Here is a 22,017-nt window from a genome sequence, read left to right as displayed (position 1 = left end):
AGACACTCTTGAAACATATGCCAGGAAGTATGTTTGACTACATGTGAGAAAATCATGAGAGTGAGCTATGACCTTGAATTAAAAACTTTTACCCTTCTCTTAGTTCTTGTTTCTCTTTTTGTTTAGTCATCTTCTACTCTTAGTGACCCAATTTGGGGTTTTCTTGGCAAAGATACTGGAGTGGTTTGCCATTTCCTTCTCCAGCTTATTTTATAAATGAGAAAGTGGAAACAAACAGGTTAAATAAATGGCTTGCCCAGATTCACATAGCTAGTAAGTATCTGAGGCTGGATTTAAACTTAGGTCTTCCTGGCTCCAGCCCTGGCACTCTATCTACTGTGCCATCTTGCTAACCCCTTCTGATTCTAGAGCAGTTAATGACCTGGCCTGCCTCTGCTTTTAATCTTTTTTGCTTCTTTGTCTTTCGATTTGGATACTTAATACTGCAGTACCTTGTATGTTATCATCTCAGTTGGAATCACTTTCTTGAGCAGGATAAGTTGATGAGAGTATGATATAACTTACTTGTTCTGGTATATAACAAACACAAAAATTTGTTTTTTCTCTTATTCATTGTTTACTGTATTATCCATATCCACATCTTATCCACATCTATAATCTGTTGTAGATTTTTAATCTCCCAGCATACAGAAATCAAGTATATCCCCAATCAGTTCTAAGTCAGTTTAAAGAATCCTGAATTTGAAGGCAGAAGATCTAGTTTTAAGTTCAAGACCTTCTACTTATCTGTGTGATCTTGGACAAATGTTTTAACCTCTGTGTTTCTTGAATTTACTGATTTGTAAAATGAAAGAATTGGATTAACTAGCCACTATGGTCCTTTCTAGTTCTAAACCTCAGATCACATAACCTAATTTTATCTCTTTAGTTTTTTTATAAATGAGCAACCAGTTAGCCAAAGAGTTAAGAAACTTGCTTGAATTGAGAAAAATGTATTTGATTAATATTTCCAAATAATATGAATAGTGCAGCTAAGTGGAACAATGGATAGAATGAACTTTATCCTGAACTCTAGAAAACCGATAATTCTGGATTCAAATGTGGCCTCAGATACACACTAGCTGTGTGACCCTGGCCAAATTATTTTATCCTGTTTGCTTTAGTTTCTTCATCTGTAAAATGAATAGGAGAAGGAAATTGTAAATTACTCTAATGTCTTTGCCAAGAAAACCCAAAAGTGTTCGTGAAGAGTTACACACAACTAAAAATGACTGAACAATAACAAAGCAATATGAATAATAAAAGTACCCTTTAAAAAATTGAAGTTGAAATAAAGATAGAACTATTCTGATTTTTTTCACTTCTGTGACAAAAAGGCATTATTCTTTTATTACTTTAAGTTAAAATTTTCATTTAGAGGGTTATTTCTGAACTAGAGGCAGGTGTTTAAGAATGATGAATGTTTAGGGTACTGATAAGTAAGGAAAGTTTATTTGGCCATTAAAATATTTGTGGTTTTAAATCAAATATCCTTTATTAAGGGAGTTTGTTTTCCAAGACAGTATTTCCCAGTGGATAAGTATTCAAAAGAATATGAACAGAGTGTACTCTTAAGAAAGAACTGCAACTATGAACCATATCAAAGAGTGCTCCAAATAATTAATAAGGAGCGTGCAAAATAAATCATTCTTAGATTGCCACTCACAAACCAATAAATTGGTAAAGATGACAAAATATGGGAATAACTAACATTAGAGGAATCTTACCCATTTACTGTGTTGACTAAATACAATCTTTTAAAGGCGAAATGTTATCAGTTCATAAGCACTATACTATAATTCATTAAATGTGAAGGTGAAGGTGAGCCAGGCATTTATTCTATGTAGTAATAAGGTAAAAAGTAGAGTCATTCAACAGTGCAATATCATAATTTAAGGTGAAAAGTTGATATAAACATTGTTAAGAGGGAAAAAGACAAACATGTGCAAAAATGTTTGTAGAAGCTCTTTTTTAGTATCTAGGAACTGGAAATTGCATGGATGCCCACCAATTGGGGAATGGCTGAATAAGTTGTGGTATGTGAATGTGATGGAATACTGATATATAAGAAATGAAAAGCAGATTGATTTCACAAAAACTTGGAGTGATGTACATGAACTAATTGTGTGTGTGTGTGTGTGTGTGTAAAAAAAAATTGTGTGTGTGTGTGTGTGTAAATTTCCTATTTCAGATTGCTTGTTGTCTTGGGGACAGGAGAGGTAGAGATGGGAGAAAAAAATTGGAATTTAGAATCTTAGAAAAATGAATGTTGAAAATTATCTTTACATGTAATTGGAAAAATATTTACTATTATTGTGAAAAAATCATAAATTAAAATTTTTCTGGAATATTTGTTTATAGTGACTCTCGAGCTGCTTAGATAGCTATTGATTCCTTATATTTTTCATTTAGTGCCTTTTTATTAGTAGTAATGCTTTTCCCTATATCTGTATATTGGAAATCTGTATGTTGTGGGATTAAATTTAATGGTGCTGATATATGAAAATACATAGAACTATTAGGCTCAGTCTATGTAGAGCTACCATTTTGATGGATTAATTCATTCAAATGTTCTTTTTGATTGATAAACTTTTTTCACCAGTTGGCTTTTTGTTTAGCATTGAATTTGGAGAAAAATTTCTTCATAAGATTCAATGGATTAGTCTTAGTTTCATTCTTGTCAGGTAATTGATTCCCATTGGTATTCAGAGATCCACACCAAAGAAGTATCTTTTTTTTTTTTTTCCAAAGAAGTATCTTTAAGATACAATCAAACCCGATTGAAACCAGAAGTTGCCTATGGGCCATAACTTCTGGTTTTAAAAAGAAGCATTTTATAGGTTCTGGAGATAATTTGTGTTGAAAAATTCCATTTGTTGTTGCTATAGTTGTTTCTACTTTTGGCAAGACAAGTTCAATGGATAAAATTGGAACATTTTGTTTATATTCCATGGAATCATTGTGTAGAAATCACAGCCTATTATTATGCTTTAAAAGTCAGAAGGTTATCCTGCTTATTGTATAGAGCTTCTACTCAAACTGATTTGCCTGATTTTGTTAGAAAAAACTCCAAAAGAATAGAGTTGAAGCTGGAAGAGACCCAAGAAAGGCAATCTAGCCCTACGTTTTACAGATGAGAGAACTGAGGTCAGAGGAGGTTAAATGATTTGGAATTTAAACCCAGGACTTCTGACTCTAGAATCTTTATTTTTTTCACATTTTCCCTTTGGAAATAAACTTATAGACATCTTTTGAAAATATATCAAGCTTTATGAAAATTATTGGGCAAAAAATGTTTATTTCTTGGTAAAATGTAAGCTGTTTCTGTGATATAAGAACTACATATAAAAAGCAAAAGAAAAGGTCACAATTGAGAGGGGAGGGAAGTATAATTAAGCTTCCATCTGGAGAAATAAATCAATTTCCTCCAGTCTTATAAACTAGCTGCTTACTGTACAGCTACAATGTGGATTTTACTCTAGAGGACTCTAAACTATGAGACTGTGTGAACCTGATGATACACAGTGCCTTATTTTTTATTTTCCACAAATTCTTCAATACAACAGGTAAATCCATCACTTGAGGGCAGTGGACATAAGATTTCCCTCAAGAAATTAGCTCTTTTTGAAAAAAAATCTGTATATTGTGGGATTAAAATTTACTCTAGTCAAAACAGGAAAATAGACTATAAGATTAGCTAACTAAAAGTATCACCTAAACTAAAAGTACAATAAAGATTAACATGGAACTACTTATGAATACATTTTTAAATGTTTTTATATATCTAAGAATAGAAGTGATTCTTTGGTCAAGTATGAACAACGCATAATAGTATACAATTAGATTTAATAAAGAATGTTGAATATTGATATTTATCCAGAGCTTTTGTTTTATATGTACTATACCTATTACATTATTCATTTGGCGCAGTCATCTACTATATTGAGATAACTCATGTTATTTTGTTGAATTTTTTTATTTCAAGCCTTTTCCTGTTTTTGTCTTGTCTTTCTAACTAGAACATAAACTGTGGGTTGACTTTTCTGGAGGTGGGGGAAGCAGGAGTGATATGATAAAGAGTCTTCATTTAGCAGAGGGGATAGAGGCTCCCAAGGTTGTAGAGAAGTATATTTTGCCTTAATGTAAGGGGGAAAATTACTAATAATTAGAGCTGTCCCATGAAATGAGCTATTTTGAGAGGTGATCTCAAAAGATTGCCACCAAAGGCTCAACTCTACCCTACCCTGAGACAACTTATATACCTGGTAATTATTATGGGTAATGCAGGAAATAATAGACTTGGAGTCTGGAAAACCTGAGTTTGTGTTCTGCTTTAAATACTTCCCAGCTGTGTAAACCTGGTCAAATCACATTATCTCTGTCTTTCTCATTTTTCTCAGCTAAAAAATAGGGATAAGTATCAATCTTCCAGGGTTATTGATAATAAAATGGGATAATATTTATAAAGTACTTATAAACCTTAAAGCTCTATTTTAACCCTAACCATTATTATTAATATTGTCTCTGTTCTTAATTTGTGATACATAATTGTGAAACTATAAGTGCTCAATACCTATTTGTTAATTTTATTCATTTTTTAAAATTATCAAATTACTCATTAGAATTCATTGTTCTGTTTTTCCCATAGAATCTCCATGATTTGATAACTTATATAAAAATCTATTTACTAGCTGTTACCTAAGAAATAATATATTAAAAAAAGGAGTTAAAGAAAGCTGTGCAATCTGAATTTTTAAAAAATAAAATGCAAAATATAACTTAGAGCATACTTTTTGATGTTAAGTCTCTGAATAGGAAGCTTTACAGTATGTTTTCCCTTAATATGTTAGTATTATCAGAAAACTGTATTAGAACATTTGTATAAATTTTCATTTTTCTCTTCATTTTCCTGAAAATGTTCCATATTTTAGGAAACAGAAATATACAAGTTGTGCCCTAACCCACTGGTGAGGGAAAACTTCCGCTGATCACAAGTTTTTACATGTTTTTTTACTTTGACTGTTTTCCTACAACCTTACTCCAACATACTCATTAGTGTCAGTTCCTTCAAGATCACTGAATCTTCAGTAATCATGGTGCTAGAAGAGTAAGGAAAAAAACTCAAGTATCACTGTTATTGTCTTTAAGCCATTCACAGCATTTTAAAAATGTTTATTTTTGTATGAAATTTATACGAATTTATATGAATTTTATATGAATTTATATGAAAACTTTTGAACAAAATATATTGTTAAAATCCTCGTCCTTAGAACCTGGATCTCTGAGTTCTAGGAATCCCAGAAGTCTTGGTGCACTTTTAAATTATTAAACAATTATGTACTGGCTTCAGCACCACATATATTGAAATTGGAATGATACAGTTGGCCATTGCCCAAGAAGTCATGCAGATTGGTGAAGCATTCTGTATTTTTCAGCTGGTCACACTAGTCAACTCTGACCTCCAAGGATTCCCGCCAGGCTCAGTTCTGTTGTGCCCTGAGACAAATCAAATGCCTGGGACTACCATAGATAATGCAGATTGAGATTTGGGACATGATGGCTGTAGGACCAAGAGTGAGAGACCCTCCCCACCCACTCCCAGCCCCCAAAGAAACAAGAAGGGATCAAACAGCTTAATTGTTAATGCTTTAGTAACTGAAAACTGAACTAAGACTTTGGGCAAACTATAAGTTATCATAGTTATATAAGTTATGTAAACTGTAGTATGAATGAAATGATTGGAAAGGGATGGGCACAGTGAGCCATAATCTCTCCTGACCTCTCTTTACCTCCCCATCACCTGCTTGTCACTTCTTGACCCGGTTAATCTTTCCTTCAGATCCCTTCCCTCTTTCAAACTTCCTTATTAGTGTTCAGGACCTGCCATCCTCTCAGTTATCCAGGCTTACTCTGCATTTGTTATCTTCACACCAAATATCCAATCTGTGGCCAAGGCTTGTTTTTAACCTGTATGACATCTCACGTAGGTGCTCTTCTTTCCGTCCCCATGGCCGCCACATTCTCTCATGCTGGTACTGGTGCAGTGGCATTTGAGTCAACCTCCCTGTTTCCCTCCACTCTTCAGTCAGTTGTCAAAGGGATCTTCCTTAAGCACATGGCCCTTCTCCCCCTACTCAGTAAATGTCAATAGCTCCCAGTTACCTCTAAAATCAAAACCAGAATTCTGCGATTAGTTTTTAAAGCCCTTTTTACTAGGCTCTTCGATCCAGTTTCACTGAACCACTTCCTGTCAATTGACTTTGCTCCCACCATTCCTTCTTCCAAGCCTTGGTGCTGGTTGTCCCCCTTGCATAGAATTCTCTCTCCTGATTTCTACCTCCTGGCCTCTTTGGCTTTCTTCAAGACTCAAGTAAATTTACCACCACCCACACCTTCTCTCTCAAATGATTTCCAAGCTCTTCCACAGGTATCTTAAGTGTATGTAGTTGTTTGCCTCTGGTTTTCTCCTTTAGAATGTGGTCTCTTGGAGCCTTTCTTTGTATCTTCAGAGCTTGATACAGTGCCTGCCATGATTGTAGTGTCTAATAAATGAATACTGATGTTGATGATGATGACAAAACCCTTAAAAAAAAAAAATGAGGTGTTTTTCCTTCATTTACAGCTGTTATGGACCAGAACTCTGAACTTGAAACAAAGGATTGAAACAAAGTGCTAAGTCAATGGAATTGATAGAGACAATGATTATTTAGCATGATATTTAACAGTTCTCTAGTTCAGTACATGTACTTAGTACTTACTATAGTTTCATATAAGCTAAGAGCCTCAACCAGGATTCAGTCAGGGAGAACTAGGAAAGACCAGAGAAGTAGTGTCAGTCCTCCTGCCTCTCCCACAGAAATCAAGACACAGTCAGGAGGACCTCAAGAAGCTGGCAGAAGCAGAGAAGAAAAAGGACTGGCGGCAGGAGCTTAAATTCTCAGAACCAAGGAAAGAGATAGGCCTCTAAGAAAGCTAACTGGGCCCCAGGAAAGGTAATAACACTTGGAAAGAGACAATAAAGGATTTGGACTTTAATCCCTGGCTGCAGTTGTGATTACTGAATTGAAACGAAGGCTGCTCCCAGAAGCCCCCCAAGAAACTTGCTCCCAGAGAACATTACATTTTAGAAAAGAATATTACAGCCTTGAACAAGATTCTTATTCTCCTTGCTTTTTAGAAATGGAAGTTAACATCCTTAAAGGGGGAAGAGGAGTCATTTAGAGGGAAATCCAAGTGATAGGAAAATAAAAGATTGCATCAGAAACCTTCTTAAAAAAAGAATATAAGATTTTTGAGGGCAAAAATTGTTGTCCTTTTGTATTTGTATAGCACTTGATGCACCCTCCTTTCTCCCATTCTTCCCTCTCCAGTTTTTCATCTACACAGATGCCAAAATATTTCTAACGCATGGTTCTCAGACTATCATTCCTCTCATCAAAAGTCCACATTAGCTCTCTGTTACTTGGTTTAAAATAGAAACTTTTCTCAATAACATTTCTAACTTTACATAGTCAGGCTTCTGAAGCCTACCTTTCCACGCTTATACATTGCTTATTTTCACACATTTCATGTATGCGCTACATTGAGTTACTTGTGCTATCTATACTGCATTCTATCTTCTGTCTCATGCTTTTTACTGACTATCCCCCATGTCTTTAAAGTCGTAAGTAGGTGCTTAAGAAGTGGCTATTGACTGGCTGACATATATGTATGAGTTGTTTTCTCTTATTGGAATTTAAACATTAGTGCTGGGGCTGTTTTATTTTTGTCATGGTATTCCTAGTAACTAACACAGCATCTGGAACATAGAAGTTTAATGAATTCTTATAGTTTGATCTATAAATTTCTCTTCAGTAGAATATAGGCAGTGTTTTTTTATCTTTGGTACACACATAGATACTTTATAAGACACATCTCTTACCCTGCCATTCTTCTACTCAAAGATCTTTAGGTAGGTTTTTCTTTTGCATTTAGAGTAAATGAAACTCAGTGTGCTATTTAATTAAACTCATTCATAATGTTCCTTCTATCTTGCTTTCCAAACGTATTTCTAGTAAATCCTCTTTACTTTCTCCTAGTCTTTCTTCCTTTACTTAATTATTCCTTGTATTCATCAGTTTTTTTCTCCTATCTATCTCATTACATGGCAGAGATGGAGCTTGCATTTCTCACCTTTGCCCCCTTTACATTCTAACCTTCCTTTTGGGCTCAGATCAATGAGCAGCTCTAATTTAGAGCCTTTCCTTGACCCCAGTAGTAATTAATGCTTATTTCTTTTTCGGATCATCTTGTATCCACTTAGTTTGTATTTCCCATAACAGAATATATAAATTGTATTCCCCATATAGAATATATAAAATCTTTGCTCTTAAAAATTGGAATATAAATAGATGCTTCTCAGTTGGGGAATGATTGAACAAATTGTGGTATATAAAGGTAATGGACTATTATTCTATAAAAAATTATGAACAAGCTGATTTTAGAAACTCCTGGAAAGATTTACATGGACTGATGTTAAGTGAAACAAACAGAAGTAGGAATACATTGTACACAATAATGGCAAGAATGTGTGATGATCAATTATAAAAGACTTGATTCTTCTTAGTGGTTCAGTGATCCAAAGCAATCTCAATAGACTTTAGAAAGAAAATGCCATCTGCATCCAGAAAAAGAACTGAGTATACTGAATGTAAATCAGTACATGCTATGTTCACTTCTTTTTTCTGGTTTTTAATCTCTCCTATGGTTTTCCCCTTTTGTTCTCATTCTTCTCTCCCAACATAATTCATAAAGCAATGCGTATTAAAAATGATTTACTAGGAGGAAAAAAAACACCTTTGCTCCTGAAATTGCTATAGTATTTTAATTTGCTTTCCCCATTCTTAGCAAAAATATATTGTAGGTGTTTAATAAATTTTGGTTAAATTGAAATGAATGATATCAGAGGCCCTTCCCAACTCTGAACTCCATAATATCCCATATAATTAATCTGTTGCTTTCCCTAAAATATTTATTTTAAAGGGTTTTTATTTGAAAAAGACACATTTTATGTTGCTTTTCTGACTTTAAAAAAAAATGGTATTAGATGAATGAAACTATGCATAACAGCACTTCTATTATATATAGACTAAAATAAATAAATAGACCATACAGTTCTCTAGAAATATGTAGAAAAAATATTTAATGTGATAAATATATACATTCATCCTTTTAAATACTTTAAAGTAAGTTAAGTGTCTTTACCCTTATAATTATGTGGTCAAAATAAATATGTAAGTACAACCTAAATGAATACAATAATGACATTTTAAAATATAACAAATATGGGATGTTTGGTAAAAATTTTAAACTGCTAATTTATATCTAGAAACTAAAAAATTGTGTTCTACACTAATAGAATAAGTTAAAAATTTGAAACATAGTATTTGGAGTATTTCATCCAAGTCATGTTTATGTCTAATCATTATATGACGCATTGTAGCTCAGAGGAAAACCATTTTTCATTAGAAATGTATGTAACTAAGTTTAGGCCCAGGCTTTTATCTTGTAGTTTGTTCCAAGACTCTGAATTACCATAGCCTATTAGAGTGGGAATCTCTGAAGTACCAAAGCAAAACTGCATCTTTCTAAGAATCCAACTATCTTTAGCATGCAAAACAATGATCTATGTTCTACATTTGCTGGGAACTAGTTATAACATCATTTATTACGTACTTTCTATTTGACACTGAAATACAATTACAGACAGAAAGATAGTCTCTGCCTTCATTATATTCTAATGGCATTAGATCACAGATAAAAGGAAGCTGAAAGGAGGAAGTATTGGGGGTAGGGAGGGAATTGAGTTTGAAGGGAAGAAAAATAGAGTGGATATCTTGGCTGAGAAAAATCTAGAGTGCAGCCGGAAAACTTGGCTGTCTAGGGAGATTGATTTTGGAGTTTTCCAATAGGCCACAGGGAGAATTCTAGTCCTAGAATAAACTTCTTGGATGAAGAGGCTTCCAAGTATGAGAGAGAAAGTATGGAGGTAACTCTTTCATTTGGGTTCAGTCCCTTTTAATTTTTTTGGTCATTGAGATTTAAAAATATTTATTTTCCAGTTCAGCAAATTAATTTTTTTTTGGTATGGCAGTTTTTAAATTAATACTGTAAAGTGATGCTTAATAGGAAAATTATATTTTTCTTCTGAGTTGCTTAAATAAAAAAAAAACTTTTTAGGACAGTTTGTGAAAAATAGAACTGCTAAAAGTATGTGGGATTTACTTACTTGAGAACTTTTTTCTCTTCTCATGTTGTTTAGTCATTTTCAGTCCTATCTTACTCTTTGTGACCCCATTTGGTATTTTCTTGGGAAAGATATTAGGATGGTTTTCTATTTCCTTCTCCAGCTTATTTTACAGGTGAAGAACTGAGGTAAATTCATCAGGAAGATGATCAGGAAGATCACTTGGTGCTCCAAAATACTTCTAGTTTTATAAGACATTTCCCTCCTGATTTTTCTTTTGATTGAAGACTCATTCTTAGTCTCTTTTGTTGGATTGTTATCTATGCCCTACCTTCTACACAAATTCATTATCTCTGTTCGGGCAGTTTCTGATCTGAATTCCAGTTAATGATTCAACAAACATGTATTTAGCAATTACTAGATGTACTGTGTACTATGCTAAGCACTGAGAATAAATTTTTTTTGATGATTTTATTTTAATATTTTCCATCAAGGATCATAGATTCTAATTGTGGAGATGATTTATACATTAATAGATATAAGTAATGAGTATTGGAAGGAAAGGACAGAATTAATAGTTAGAGGAGAAAATACTTCCTCAGAAGGTGATGTTTTTTTCTGAGTCTTAAATTTAGGAATTATGAGAAGTAGAAGTGGGGGGAAAGAAAAGCATTTAAGGAACAATGGAAAGTCAGAGATGAGAGATGGGGTGTCATATATGAGGACTCAGTATACTAAAGGGACAGGTTGTGAACAGTTAAATACCAAACAGAAGAGTTTATATTTCATCCTTGTGATAATAGACAGATGGTAAAATTTGAAGTGATGATATGGTGGGGTTGACATAGTTAAACCTGCTACTTATTAAAATTATTTTATTACTTGTAAGGGTGTATGTAAGGATACATGGGAAGTTACTTGTGTCAGGGAGATCAATAATGATTTAGTAATCCAGATCAGAGGTAATAAAGGCTTAAAGGCCATTAGGATGGTGACTTTGTTAAGGGAGATAAGGGATAGTCTATATAGGAAAGATGTGGAGAAATAAGAAGAGGGTGTGGCAATCTATGGATGAAGGGACTAAATGAGAATAAGAAGTTGATAAAGATGCCAGAATCGTAGGGGTTCTTGTGAAAATAATAGGGACCTTTGGAAGATGCTCAAATGTGGAGTAAAAGAAAATCAGTTCTGTTTAGGTAATGTTGAGTTTATTCTACTTGTAGAACACCCAGTTTAAAATGACCAGTACTCAGTCTCTGATGTCTCCACAGGAGCAGAGGGAAAATGATTTCTGGGAATCATCTGTATACAGATAGTAATTTAACTCTAGCGCAAATGGAATCACTAAGTCAGAGAACATAGAGCAAAAGAAAGCAAATGATCCTGGACAGAGCCTTGGAGGCCATTCACAGTAGTGGTTGGTGACTGAGAAAGGGTAGTGAGATACGTAGGAGAGGACAATATTAGGGAAAACCAAGAGAAGAGAGGGCATCCAGAAGAGGACGGTAGTTAGCCAGTGTCAGATGGTGCAGAGAGGTAAAAAATGAGACGGGAGAAAAGGAGCTCTAGTTTGGCAACTAAGAGATCATTGGTGACTTTAGATAGGACATATTCAATGCAGTGATGCGGTAAGAAACCTCGTTTTGGTGATTAAAAGAGTTATAGACTAGAAAATAGGAGTCACAAATGTAGATTAATTTTTCTTTTAGCTGAAAAGGGGGAAGAGATATTTCTATCTAATAAAACCTAGCAGGGAGAATCGGATGAATCAAGGTCTTTTAAGGATGGTATGGAATAGCGTATGTTTATAGGCAACATAGGTGAGGAGAGACTGAAGACGATAGGGATCGGGTTCCTAGTTAGATTTAGAGAGTATCTTAGCAAAATACCAGCAACAGTAGAACAAAGGAGTAAGAGATTCAAGTATCATGGTGAACTGGTTTGATAAGAGTCAGGATTGAGAAAGGAAGTAAATCTGTCATGGGTTAGAATGTAGGAAAGAACTGATGGGACAGAATCCTTCATATGAGGCCAGAGTGAAGGAGATGGAAAGAGATTGTTGGAATCTTTTTTTTTTTTTTTTTTTTTTTTTAGTAACTTTTTATTGATAGAACCCATGCCAGGGTAATTTTTTTTTTTTTTTTACAGCATTATCCCTTGCATTGATTGTTGGAATCTTTACAAACTGTCAACAGAGGTGATAATAGGGATTTAAATGAGAAAAAGGGAAGACGAGGAAGCTGTTGATAAATGGCCTTAGTTTTTTCAGTGAAGTATGTGACCCTTAAGTTCAGCTAGATGGCACAGGCCAGGAATCAGGAAGTTTCCTTTAAGTGAGTTCAAATCCACTATTAGACACTAGCTTTGTGCTCCTAGCCAAGTCACTTCATCTCATTTGCCCATGTTCCTCATCTTTAAGATGTACTGGAGAAGGAAATGGCAAAATCTGCCAGTATTTTTGCCAAGAAAATCCCAATGGAGTCAGGAGGAGGCAGACATGACTGAAAAATGAATGAACAACAACAACATGAAAAGTATTGGCAAAAAGGGATTTTATGGGAGACTTAAAAAAAGATTAGCTTTGGAATAGGTATTATAGTGAGTGGAATAGAGAACTGTTTAGGAAGGAATAGTAGTAGAAGGTTTGTATTGCTACAGCAAAGGCTCTATTGAGATTAGACATCATAAAATTTTCATAAATCTGGTAAACACTGTTTCCTTCATCTCCATTCAAAAGTACATTGATAGCAATGAAAGAAGATTAGAATACTACAGAGTTGATATGGGGCAAGTCAGCAATGATCAAGGAAACAAGGCATTTGGAGTAGAAAATAGTATAGAATTGACTGGTTCACAAAAGAGTCCATTTTGAAAAGGGAGGTGAATACAGCTATAGCAGTGATGATAACCTGGAAAAGTATGAGTTGAGGGATTGGTGATCATAGGGAGACAAAGATGCATTTAGTAGTAGTGAAGCATATGAAGAGATGGAATAATAAAAATTATTACTGGATGAAAGAATTTTGGAATTCTGTATCATGGATCTGAACATTGGTGGTTTATGGCAAAGTCAAAGGTTTGACCTTCTTTATGTATAACTTAGGTGGAGTGAAAAAGTTATTCACAGGATTTAAGTAGACTAAGGAATTGCACATTTAGGATGTTTGAGGGAAATTTAGCACATGTGGTGAAATGCTCCAGTAGAGAAAAAAAAGTGGAGTGAAAAGGTGTTGTGAGCTTTTTCTTCTCAAAACGCAACCAGGTGATAAAAGTTCAGATCTTTTATTATCTCCAATATAGCCCGGTTAGCTTAGAGGCCTATCTCTCTGCTTGGTTCCAAGAGCTCCCTCCGAATGTCACCAAATCCAAAGGTCTGGTTCTTCAGCCTCTGCCTCTGCTTTCTTCTGCCTCCAGCCAGCTCTACTCTTCATGTCATTTCGGCAAAATCTCGACTTGTAGCGTCTTCACTCTCAAGAACCTCTTCGACTGGCCCATTGGCCTATTTATGCTCCTTCCAGAGAGAGGGATTATGGGTAGTTCTACTTAGTACCTTGTTTCAGGTTCTGCCCAAAACATCTTCTTGTAAGATTAGATCAACTCTAATTAGTTAGCAGTTAGTAAGGATTCCAACATCTCCCCCTTTCTTTTGTTTTAAAACATAGGGGGTTTCTGAGGGGATACACATAAATCCATCAATATGGGCCAGAACTTTGTAACAGATATACATGGTATACATAAATCCATCAATATGGGAGGCATTATACATAATTTACATAAGCACATAGCAATATAACACAGGCTAGTAGTAATGTAACAAATAACATGAATCATCCTGAAAATTTACACATGTCCATAAGTCCTAGAAACAGTCCAATAGGATTCCATTGTCCATTAGTTCATGTGCCAGAAATCTAATAATTCCTGTAAGCTCTGAAGTACTGCAAAAGGTCTCATCAACAATTTTTCATCTCAGGGAATCCAGTGATTCTTGCTGGTTTTTCAGGAACTGAAAGCTGAAGATTTTAAAGTTCTTTTGACAGTCTCATTGTTAGCCTTTTCCACCTGTGAAAATATAAGCAGATCCTCTTCCCCAAGCAATTAACCTATTTAATTCTCTTCTATTTACCAAGTTTGGGATTTCTCCTCATCATCTGGTAATTACCTTGGAGTTGTTTGCATTGGATATTGTCTTGTTGTCTTAAAAAGCCTGTATTCTTCCCAACTGTAATCCTGATTGCTTTTCTGTTGGTTGATGACATCAGAGTTCTGAATTTCTAAAGTCTCTCTCTGGGTGTAACCTCAGCTGCTATCATGCCCCACCTGTCCTTTGATTGATACTTTAGAGCTGGGCCCTGCCTCTCATTCCTCTGGGTCAATATACATTTAGAGGCCCAGTGAAAGCCTCGGTTACATTTTGGACATGGGGTTTTGGGTTTTCTCTCACCCTGTCTTCTCACTCTATCTCCATATCTACAATGAGCTCTCAAATGTCCAATTTTTCCGCACTGAAAACATCGACGAGTTTCTTTAGAATTCCTCTGCCAAGAAGGACCTTGTCTTTCCATGTTCATCATAGTCTGGGCATAATAAGGATTTGTGCCCACTGTGGCACAGCATCTTATGATTTCTTCTAAAGGAGCATTTTTGTCTAGCCCCCATATAATTCTCTTGCAAATCTCATTGGCATTTTCCTTAGCCAAATGTCTAGTCATTATTTCTGTTGCTGCATTGTCTCCAATGGTTTTTATTACAGCTCTTTGTAAACGTCCCACAAAATCTGCAAAAGGTTCATTGGGACCTTGCTCTATTTTTGTGAAAGCATTATTTCCATCTTTCTGTCCAGGGAGAGAATTCCAAGCTTTTATTGCAGCCTTAGAAATTTGCTCATACACTGTTATGGGATAATAAATCTGTTCTGAACTCTCTGCATAGTGACCTTCTCCAGCTAGTTGGTCAAAAGCAACTTGTACAATAGCTCCTGTTTGCCTATTGCGTTGGGCTTGAATCCTACATAATTCATGAAACTCTGAAAGCCACAATAAATTTTGTCCCGGTTCAAGACATGTTTTAGCGATGGATTTCCAGTCATTCGGGGTTAAGATTTCATAAGACAAATTATCCAGTAACATCTTCACATAAGATGATGTAGCCCCATAAAGAGTGCAACCCTTTTTCAAATCTTTAATTTTTCCCAAATTAAAAGAAGTGTATTTTCTCTCTTTTTGACCTGAGGAGTTGAGCTCTTCAATCACAGGATATGCATTTATAAAATCAGATATATCTTCTCCTTCATTTTTTGCTTTAATTAATGCTTTTTCTAATCTTGTCAAATTCTGCTTTACAGGAGAAGCTGACTGTGTTTCTGTCTCTCTCCCTCCCCCTTGTTCCACCCATGAAGGGTTAATTGCGGGGGGAGGGTCATGAGATGTGGAATCACCTAATTCCTCCTGCTGTGAAGTATCATACTCAGAATTGTAATTAACTCCATTCTCATCTGATTCGTCCTCCTTTTCACCTAGTAAAGTTGGCACTTTTTCCTCCTGTACTTTCCTTTTCATCATTCTATCACTTAAATAACTTCTTATAGCCAATTGTATTACATTATATGTATTAATTATTGAGTTAGGCCCATTTTTATCATAGAATTGACAAAGATCCTCTCCAACCAATTTCCATTCATTTAGATCTAATTCCTTATCAAGAGAGAAACAAGGACATATGTCCTTTACAGTTTGTAAAAATTCAGTGATTTGCTGTAAACTTATAATTAAACCTTGGCTTTCCATAACTTTGACAATGCTCTCTAAACATTTTCCTTGAACAGAAACAGGCTGTTTTCTAAATATCTGTCCCATCTTAGCTGAGATTCTACTTTAACTCTTCTAACAAAATTTCTTTGTTGCACTCACCCTAATTTCTGGGTTGAAATCTTTTCCACTGGATCAGGATCAGAGGCTTTTCCACTTGAATCAGGATCGGAGCTTTTCCACTGAAATCCACTGAGGGGTCTGTTTGCCCCACGTTCAGGCGCCAAAATGTTGTGAGCTTTTTCTTCTCAAAACGCAACCAGGTGATAAAAGTTCAGATCTTTTATTATCCCAATATAGCCCGGTTAGCTTAGAGGCCTATCTCTCTGCTTGGTTCCAAGAGCTCCCTCCGAATATCACCAAATCCAAAGGTCTGGTTCTTCAGCCTCTGCCTCTGCTTTCTTCTGCCTCCAGCCAGCTCTACTCTTCATGTCATTTCGGCAAAATCTCGACTTGTAGCGTCTTCACTCTCAAGAACCTTTTCGACTGGCCCATTGGCCTATTTATGCTCCTTCCAGAGAGAGGGATTATGGGTAGTTCTACTTAGTACCTTGTTTCAGGTTCTGCCCAAAACATCTTCTTGTAAGATTAGATCAACTCTAATTACTTAGCAGTTAGTAAGGATTCCAACAAAAAGGGGTACTGGGAGTCAGAAACTAATCTCATCGAAGAGGACAGAATGTTTTGGGAGTCAGTAGATAACATGATTAAATTGGTATTGCATGTGTCTTAAAGAAGGAAGGTTCCTGAGTGACAGCAGTAGGGCATAGTTCTAGAAGTCATAATGAGAAGCAAGTAGGACTAATAATTGGGGAGAAGAAGAATAAGTGAGTATGTAGGACCTGTACCAGAAAGGACAGCCAGAAATTAAATGTCATCCAGTAGAAACAAGCTCTCAGAAGGAAGCACCTCCTTCAGGTTCCTGACCTCAAAGTCTTCCTTGATCCTTCACTTTCTCTCCCTTCATCCTTCCCCTCCTATATTCACCAGTCTCACACCAATTCCCTTTTTTCCTCTTATGGGACCACTACCTTTGTTTAGACCCTCATTATCTCTCATGTGGACTACTGCTATGACTTCCTAAATGTCTTTGCTTCTAGTTTCTTCGCTCTCCTCTCCAATCAGTATTCCTAAAGCATTGACCTGATGTCACTGGTTCCAGGATGAAATACAAACTCTTGTTTGTCAGTTAGATCCCTTCACAAATTAATTCCTCTTTCAGGTTGATGCTCCATGTACATGTACCCCATGTACCTAGGATGTACATCATCCAGCCTAAGAAGCTTAAATGCAGGTCATACTATGACCCTCCCTCTCCTGTCTTGGTGCTTTTACAAAAAACCCTTTTGGCCTCATGTCCTCCTTTGCCTTTGGAGTTCTCTTGTTTCTTTTAAGGTTGGAACCATAAAAGCTCACCTAATCCCCATTAGTTTTTTGTGCTCACTCCGTTGCCAAAATAATTTTGCATTTCTTATGTACATTGTGTTTGTTATATTTGAATATATGTGGTTACTTTTCCTTCTAAAAACTGTAAGCTTCTTTAGGGAAAGGACTGTTTTCATTTTTCTCTTTGATCCTTGTATCCTTAATGACTAACATCATGCCAGATACATTAAGTAGTACTTAATAAATTCTTTTTTACATTAATATTATTATTGGAATGGCAGATATACAGATAGAATTGGCCTATTTTCTTCATAGTTTCTTGATTACTCTTACTTTTATGTTTGTGGTAATACTTAAATATTATTAGCACATTATACTATAATTTGATACTTTATGGGTATACATTCAGTAATTTTACTTCTAAGTAATACATTATAATTAGATTATAGATCTAAATATTAGACTTATACTATTGTTCAAAACACTAAGTCCTTTTCAACTATCACTAAGTTACAGCCATTGTTATGGGGCATTTTATAGATCCAGACAAAGGTTAGTGTAAGAGCTAGACTAGAAAACCCCTATATTGAAATATTGTAGTAAATTTTAGGTTCTAAATTTTGTTTCCCCTCTTCCCAAATCCAAGAAAGGACCAATAGAATAGATCAAGCTAAGATTTGGAAATAACTTCTGAACCAGAAATTCAGTATTTTAGAGTTAATATAAAGTTAATAATAATAATAATAATAGAATACTACTACTACTACTACTACTACTACTACTACTACTACTACTACTACTACTACTACTAGAGTTAATCTTAGAACCCATCCAAGAATGTTTAATTAAAATATCAAAAGGTAAACACATTGTTGTTATATTGTCACCATAGTATGAATAGTCCCTAAAGGCAAATTTACAGTTCAGCTCCAAAATGTTTTAATTATACTGAAAAGTATATAATTCAATTCAAGTTTTATCAGAAGAGGATCTAGCCCAATCATTAACAGTCTAGTGAAGGGATATTAAAACTCAAAATTGTTATTACAATGAAACTTCTTTACAAACTATTTTGTTTCTTGTGGAGTTTACTTTAATAAGGATGATATTTGGCTAACATTTTAATAGTTTTTAAAAAATTTTGTAGGCATTACTCTCTGTACATGACACTGTGGCCCAAAAGAACTATGATCCTGTTTTACCTCCTATGCCTGATGATATTGATGATGAAGAAGATTCGGTAAAAATAATCAGACTGGTCAAAAACAGAGAACCATTGGTAAGTTAATTATAATTATTCTTAACTAAGAATTTATTAGAGAGATATAATCATGGAAAAGTCAGCTTTGAAGCTGGTTTTCTTTTCCATTTAACTTAATGCTTCTAGAATTGTATAATTCTGTGGAACTACATAATTAAAAATAGTCATAATCCACATTTTCAAATAGCTTCAAAGATTACAAAACACTTTTATTATGACAACTTTATGAGATTAATGGTACAAGTTGTGTTGTCCCTATTTTTATTGATGAAGAAACAGGTTCAGAAAGCTTATATGACTTCTCCTGAGTCACTCAGTTAAGAAGCTTGAAAGGAATGCTTGGGTTCTAGGAATGTCTTGATACTTGGAGACATGTCCATTTCCTCTAGGCTAAAACCAGTCATTTATATTTCTGATTGTGATTTTAGAAAATAAAGCTAAGTGAGGTGATGAATATATCATTGTTTATGTTTACTGATGGTTTTTTATAGTTATTCATCTATTTTATAGATCTGTTTAAAGATTTGATCATCTTTTTTTCCTCCTACTATGATTTTTGATGTCAACCATTAAGTTGTTCTTTTTTTTTTTAATTGTCAGAGTTTAGTCTTTTTAAAATTGTCATACCTTATTATGGATTTTAATGTAGACTAAAAACTACCAAGTTTTGCAAAGACTAGACAGCAGTTGTAAAAGAATATGGATCGTCAGTAAGGGATAAGATAAAGGATAAATCAAAAAATAGGGATAATTAATTATTCCCTTATTAGGGATTTGGTTAAAATGAGGAAAAATATTAGGTAAAAATATTAAAGAGAGAATTTAAATGAGTGGGATTAAATTAGGAGTTATTAGCAGTTTTTAAAAGTCTTATCCTCTTTTAACTTAAAAATATATTATTTAAGATCAGCTTTGAGCAAATAGCCTCAAATGAAGATGGTATTAATAAAGAAATTATTTAATAGGCTTGCCACTAGCTATAGATTTAAAGTGGCAAATCTTTGACCCAATTCCAAAATTTTATAAAAAGCATATAGATTTATCCAAACATCTAAGAAAATATCATAGAGATAGATTGTGTGGATTAGGGTAATACTTTGTATGATTAAGGGATGCAAAACCCATCAAGAATACATACTCTGCCTTGTGACTAATAATGCAGCCTTTGATTCCAAACATACTTGCACTTATTGCACATTTAGTCAAAAGATTTTGTATATCTCCCTTGACTTAGCAAGGCAAACTCATTTTCTCTCCTTGGCTACTCAAGAAGAGCTGTAGGTAGACTGGGAAAGTTAGCAATTAAAATCCACTGATCTAATAATAGAATAAGCAAACTGTCTAATACAGTTGTACAGAAAAAACTAAAAAGAAAGTTAGTGTTTCAAATGGTCTAAGTGGTGATGTAATCATTGAAATCAAAATAATTGGAAACGAAGCATATAAATAGGAAATTAATAGCAATATTTCACTATCTAATAATTCCTTCAATCCATGATTAACCATGTTTCAGATTAAGTAAAATAAAACTTTTAACTGTTGTAAAAGTGGACTGAATTTGAATGCCATCTTAATATATTTTGTCAAAAGAATAAAAAAGTACAATTTGGATTGTGTTTAATGCAGAAGAAACTACCAAGTTGCAGAAAATGTTTAGAGCTAATCACCCATGTCCTTTTAGGGAGGTAACTAATGAGACCTCCCTAATATACCAGATTAACACAATAACAGTATGTGAATATTTAAAAAAAATTATTCCAGCCCTGTGCCACCTTTTCTATGGTCATGCATACTTTAATTTTGAAGTATGACATTCCTATTGACTCAGGAAACTCATTCTGTGATCATTCCTCTGGAGGGCAGAACTCTTGGTTTGGGATTTCTGGTGAGAGAGGGGAGTTGAAGTGAAGCTAGAGACACCATAGCCCACCTGTGATTTGAGGTGCTTACATTAATGCCTCTTAAAAAAGAACTCTGCCATAGAAACTTACTATAGATCCAGGGAAAAGGAGGGTTCATTTTCAGAAGAGGACACTGAAATAAATTTAAAAAAAAAAAAAAGCTTCTACCCCAAAGAGTAACATGAAATGGTTCTCTGCCCAGAGAGGATTTATAGAAGAACTCAAAAAAAAATTTAAAAATCAAATGAGAGACCTTGAGGAAAAAGTAAAAAATGAAACAAAACAAAAAAAAAAATCAAAGAAAACCAAGAAGATTATGGAAAAAAGAGAGCCAACTAGAAAAGGAGATACAGTCTCAAAGATGAAAATAACTTTTTGAAAATTAGAATTGGGCAAGAGGAAGCCAGTGAAACTATGAGAGACTAAGAAATGACAAAATAGATTCTAAAGAATGAAAAAATAGAACAGAATATAAAATATCTTATAAGAAAAATGACAAATCTGAAGAATAGATCAAGAAGATAAAAGATAAAAATAATTGGACTGTATGAAAGTTGTGACCAAAAAAAAGAACTTCGACATGATAATGCAAGAAATATTCCAAGAAAATTGTCGTGGAGTGACAGAATGTAAGGGGAAGAAATAGAAAAAAATCCATCAATCAGCACCCTAAAGAGATCCTTTGTGGAAAACACATAGGAATATATGTTTTTTAAAAATAGTTTATAGTTTTATTATTTTTCCCTTTTTTGTCATCAACAGATGAAGCAACCCAGTCTCCAGTGATTCCAAAGATTCCAGAATAATGTTTAATTTTAAATCTATAGCCACATGTAGAATAACCATACCTATGGGTGCAAGTGAAATAGCCCTCCTCTTAAAATTTTTAATAAAGAAAAAATTGCTAAAATAATAACATTAATTTATATCTAAGGTCATAAATATGTATATGTACATATGGGTTATCTAAAATGCAGCTCAAGGACAGCATGAATTGATATATCTGGATTAGTCCTAGATCTTTTTTTTTTTTTTAAATAACTTTTTATGCTATCTGGAATTATGCCAAAAAGTTATCAAACTGTGCATACTCTTTGATCCAGCAGTGTTACTTCTGGGCTTATATCCCAAAGAAATACTAAAGAAGGGAAAGGGACCGGTATATGCCAAAATATTTATGGCAGCCCTGTTTGTAGTGGCTAGAAACTGGAAATTGAATGGATGCCCATCGATTGGAGAATGGCTGGGTAAATTGTGGTATATGAATGTTATGGAATATTATTGTTCTGTAAGAAATGACCAGCAGGACGAATACAGAGAGGCTTGGAGAGACTTACATGAACTGATGCTAAGTGAAATGAGCAGAACCAGGAGATCATTATACACTTCGACAATGATATTGTATGAGGATGTATTCTGATGGAAGTGATTTTCTTT

The 22,017-nt window shown here is 34.4% G+C and overlaps 1 protein-coding gene across 2 annotated transcripts in view; it reads left to right on the top strand.

Moving 5' to 3' along the window:
- The window catches only part of MPP7 (MAGUK p55 scaffold protein 7), a 230,004-nt gene that overhangs the window by 132,364 nt on the left and 75,623 nt on the right, over positions 1-22,017 (top strand). For both annotated transcript variants that reach the window (XM_052000274.1, XM_052000275.1), the window contains one exon: positions 18,566-18,697. In XM_052000274.1, the coding sequence (XP_051856234.1) occupies positions 18,566-18,697 (132 nt within the window). The remainder of the gene's footprint in view (positions 1-18,565; positions 18,698-22,017) is intronic.

The sequence above is a fragment of the Antechinus flavipes genome, chromosome 5, assembly GCF_016432865.1.
Source record: "Antechinus flavipes isolate AdamAnt ecotype Samford, QLD, Australia chromosome 5, AdamAnt_v2, whole genome shotgun sequence".
NCBI classification, from domain to species: Eukaryota; Metazoa; Chordata; class Mammalia; order Dasyuromorphia; family Dasyuridae; genus Antechinus; species Antechinus flavipes.
Note: the sequence above shows the minus strand (reverse complement) of the source record. Positions and strands in the feature narration are given on the sequence as shown.